The sequence below is a fragment of the Quercus suber genome, unplaced genomic scaffold (assembly GCF_002906115.3).
Source record: "Quercus suber isolate HL8 unplaced genomic scaffold, Cork oak 2.0 scaffold_644, whole genome shotgun sequence".
Lineage (NCBI taxonomy): Eukaryota > Viridiplantae > Streptophyta > Magnoliopsida > Fagales > Fagaceae > Quercus > Quercus suber.
The window spans coordinates 407,263-410,624 of record NW_027070085.1 but is presented as its reverse complement, the minus strand read 5'-3'; the positions used below and the strand labels follow the sequence as shown (position 1 = coordinate 410,624).

Here is a 3,362-nt window from a genome sequence, read left to right as displayed (position 1 = left end):
GCTTTAGAGCATTCTCATTGGCTTAGCCAAAATTTTAACTCGATTATAGAATAAGAACCTACCTTTTGTATCTCATCTAAACATTTTTCAAAACACCCATGTATTATTTTCTATCTTATACTCTATTTCATTAAAATATTTTTTAAGCTAAAATGCAAATCATATCTTCTAAATTTGACTGAAATTCATTTCAGTCCTCTAACTTTACTTTTATTTAATTGAGTCATTTAAACTTCAAATTTATTCAATTAAGACATTTCGTCCAATTTCGTTAAAATTTTGCCATTAAGTATGCAATTAACAAATGAAAAAAAAAATTTTGAATAAAAAATAAAACGGAAGTGGATTATTGTTTCTTCAACTTTTCAAAACACCTCTTTTTTTTTTGTTAGCAAGACACAAAAAGAATAAAATAAGGATTTGCTTAAACTACATTGTTCTATACATTTAGAAAAACTCTGTAAATGGTATTTGGGCTAGTGTATAGATTAGTCAGTGCCATTGTTTTTTAATGGGTTTCATTAGGCACATTGGGCTCTTATACAATTTTTGCATAAGCCCAATGATTACATGAATGCTCTTAGATTACAACCCAAACAGAGAGCCTGAAAGCCCTTATTGATTTTTTGTACCACTGGTTTGGGCCGAGCCATGCCCACACCAAGCCCAATTTGAACCTATGTGAAGGCCCACTTAATTGAGATCTGAAGCTAGTTCCTAATTGAATCCTATTGATCCACGTGGGCTCGTGATTGGGTCCCACAGTTTCAGTAGATCCAACACATTGAGCTCTAAACTCTACGACTGTCTATCTTTCTCTCTGAGAACCAAACCAAAAAAATCAAATTCCAGTGTAGAAAAACATAGCCAAACAGTTTTTTCAACTGTAATAACTGAACCAACATTCACCGTCCGATCAAAAACACAGAAAAAAGAAAGAGAAGGATCCGAATTTTGGAGATCCGAATGACGGATCAGAATCTGGAGTTACAGGAATCGGGTTGGGAGGAACTGAGACGAGAGGCTCGGAAGATCGAAGGCGATCTCGACGTCAAGCTCAATTCCTACGCCAAACTCGGCGCTAGGTTCACCCAAGGAGGTACCTACGCATTTTCAAAAATTCTATTCAGATTTATGCGTTACGCGTTTCGATTTGATACCAAATTATTGTAATTTTTCCGAGATTTGATCTGTTAGATTCAAATTCAATTGTAAAAATCAATCGAAGATGTTGAAATTATATTCAATTTCTTGAACACACATTTATTTTTGTAGAAAATTTGGGGAAATTATTGTGTCGGGTCATTAGACCATGGTTTTAAAAACCGGAACGGTCAAAGAACCGGAAAAGGATCCGGTTCCCATGCATTGGACTCCAATCTCGAGACCGCTACCGGGTAGTTACTAGGTAGTAGGGAGATCCTCAGTGGCAGGAGTGTAGGAATAATTGCAATCCTTATGAATACATTAACAGTTTTGCGCGCACGCACTAATTAAGAGTCTTGTAGCTCAGTGGCATTGACGGGTCTATAGTTCCCGTCCTTGGATTGTTATAACAATTAGTAAAAAACAGTTTATACACCTTTAAAAATAAATGTGGTACTTTTCTTACCTGAATTGCACCATAACGTGTGCGGAGTGTGAGTATTACAGATGCTAGTCAGGAGGAGCTTGGTGAAGTGCCACTTTTTGAAACTTAGGAAACTGAATAATTGTATGATTCGTAGTCAAAGCTTTGAAATTCAGTTTTCTTGAACGGATATTTTAATAGAATTTCCTATATTTAGTGTCTCGAAATAAAAAATTTGGGGAAAATTAGTGTGTCGTGCCTTTTTGTGCTTTGTGATGGGAGTGTAGGAATGATTGTGATCCTCGTGAAAGTACAATGGCAGTTTACTTACTTGAGCTCCAATAGTGCTGGCCACATTTCTGGAAATTGATTGCAAGTTGCACTTTACGGGCGGTGCTTTGTTCAAATTTCATTTAGAATGTGTTACTTTTCACTTCACCTGTTTGGGTGAATGCCCTTGGATTACCCGGCAACTGGTTCTGGCAGGTGGGGTTAGTTATCCGTAGGTTTTACTGGCTAGAGGTGAATTCAAAGGGCTCTTCTTTAGAATGGTTCCCTACGTTATCAAAAAATAAAATTGTTACTTTTTTCACTTGAATTGAGCATAAGTATTAAAGATGCTAGTGGGAAGAAACTTAGTAAGGTGCCACTTTTTAAACCACTTATTAGGAAACCGAACTCCCCTCATGCTGTACTATCAGTGGGCAAAGGATAATTTGCCCTAAAATCTTGGTTCTCAATGTTCATGACATATAAAGTAATTTCCAGTTTTTATCAAATGTTTGTGATTTTTTATTTGGATTCATTTTCTTGCTGAAATTTTCATAGGAGTAGTTGAGTATATAACACATGTATGCTTGAACTGTTATCCTCTGCTTTACAATTTTTTTGTTTAATACAATTGTTCTTATTAACTGGAAAACGCATAGTAGCTTGGTTAGGCTGTCTGTCTTTATGATGATCTCTATTATGGAATCAGGATATGTGGATACTGGGTCCCCCTCTGTTGGATCCAGCAGATCATGGAAATCCATGGAAATGGAAATTCAGTCGTTGCTTGAGAAGCTGCTGGATATAAATGATTCAATGAGTCGATGTGCTGCATCTGCTACACCTGCTACTTCTGTAACTCAGAAGCTTGCAAGGCACAGAGACATACTTCATGAGTTTACCCAGGTTTATAATCTATGGCTTACTTCTTTTATGTTTTTTGTCCTGCATTCAATTGTAGCAAAAAGAAGTATGAATCTCAATGAAAGTTCACGTAATTCACTATGTTCTGCAGAATATTACTTATCAAGACTAGTAAATGATATATGAGTTTCCCTTTCTGTTTTTGTGGTTTAGGGTGTGTTTGTTTTGACTTCAAAGTACTTTCGGAAAACCATTTCCGTAAAACTTGAGTGTTTGGCTGATTTGGAAAATTCGGTCAACTGAAAATCATTTCAGCTTTGACCGTAAAATAGAGCTCCCACGGGTGAAATTCATTTTACCTTCTATTTTCACTTCAAATGCTATTTTCCGAAAAACAGAGAGAGAGAGCACGAAGAAAGAGAGAGAGAAAGAGAGACCCAGACCAGCGACCAAGCCCCACAAACCGCCGGCGAGAGAGACCAAGCCCGGAGCAATCGCACAAGCAACCGCCGGTGACCTTCGACCCACGAACCGACGAACCCAGCAACCCACGAACCGACGAACCCAGCAACCCACGAACCGACGAACCCAGAGCAACCCACGAACCTCGATCTCGTCGCCGACCCAGACCCGTCGCCTCCACACTCTCTCTTCCTCG

General features: G+C 38.1%; 1 protein-coding gene across 1 annotated transcript; it reads left to right on the top strand.

The window, feature by feature from the left end:
- The first annotated feature begins 774 nt into the window (after positions 1–774).
- LOC136064194 (Golgi SNAP receptor complex member 1-2-like) lies at positions 775–2,905 on the top strand. Its single transcript, XM_065765636.1, has 2 exons — positions 775–1,099; positions 2,550–2,905. The coding sequence occupies exons 1-2, from the start codon at positions 967–969 to the stop codon at positions 2,888–2,890; spliced, it is 474 nt and encodes a 157-aa protein (XP_065621708.1). The 5' UTR covers positions 775–966; the 3' UTR covers positions 2,891–2,905.
- The last annotated feature ends 457 nt before the right edge of the window (positions 2,906–3,362 follow it).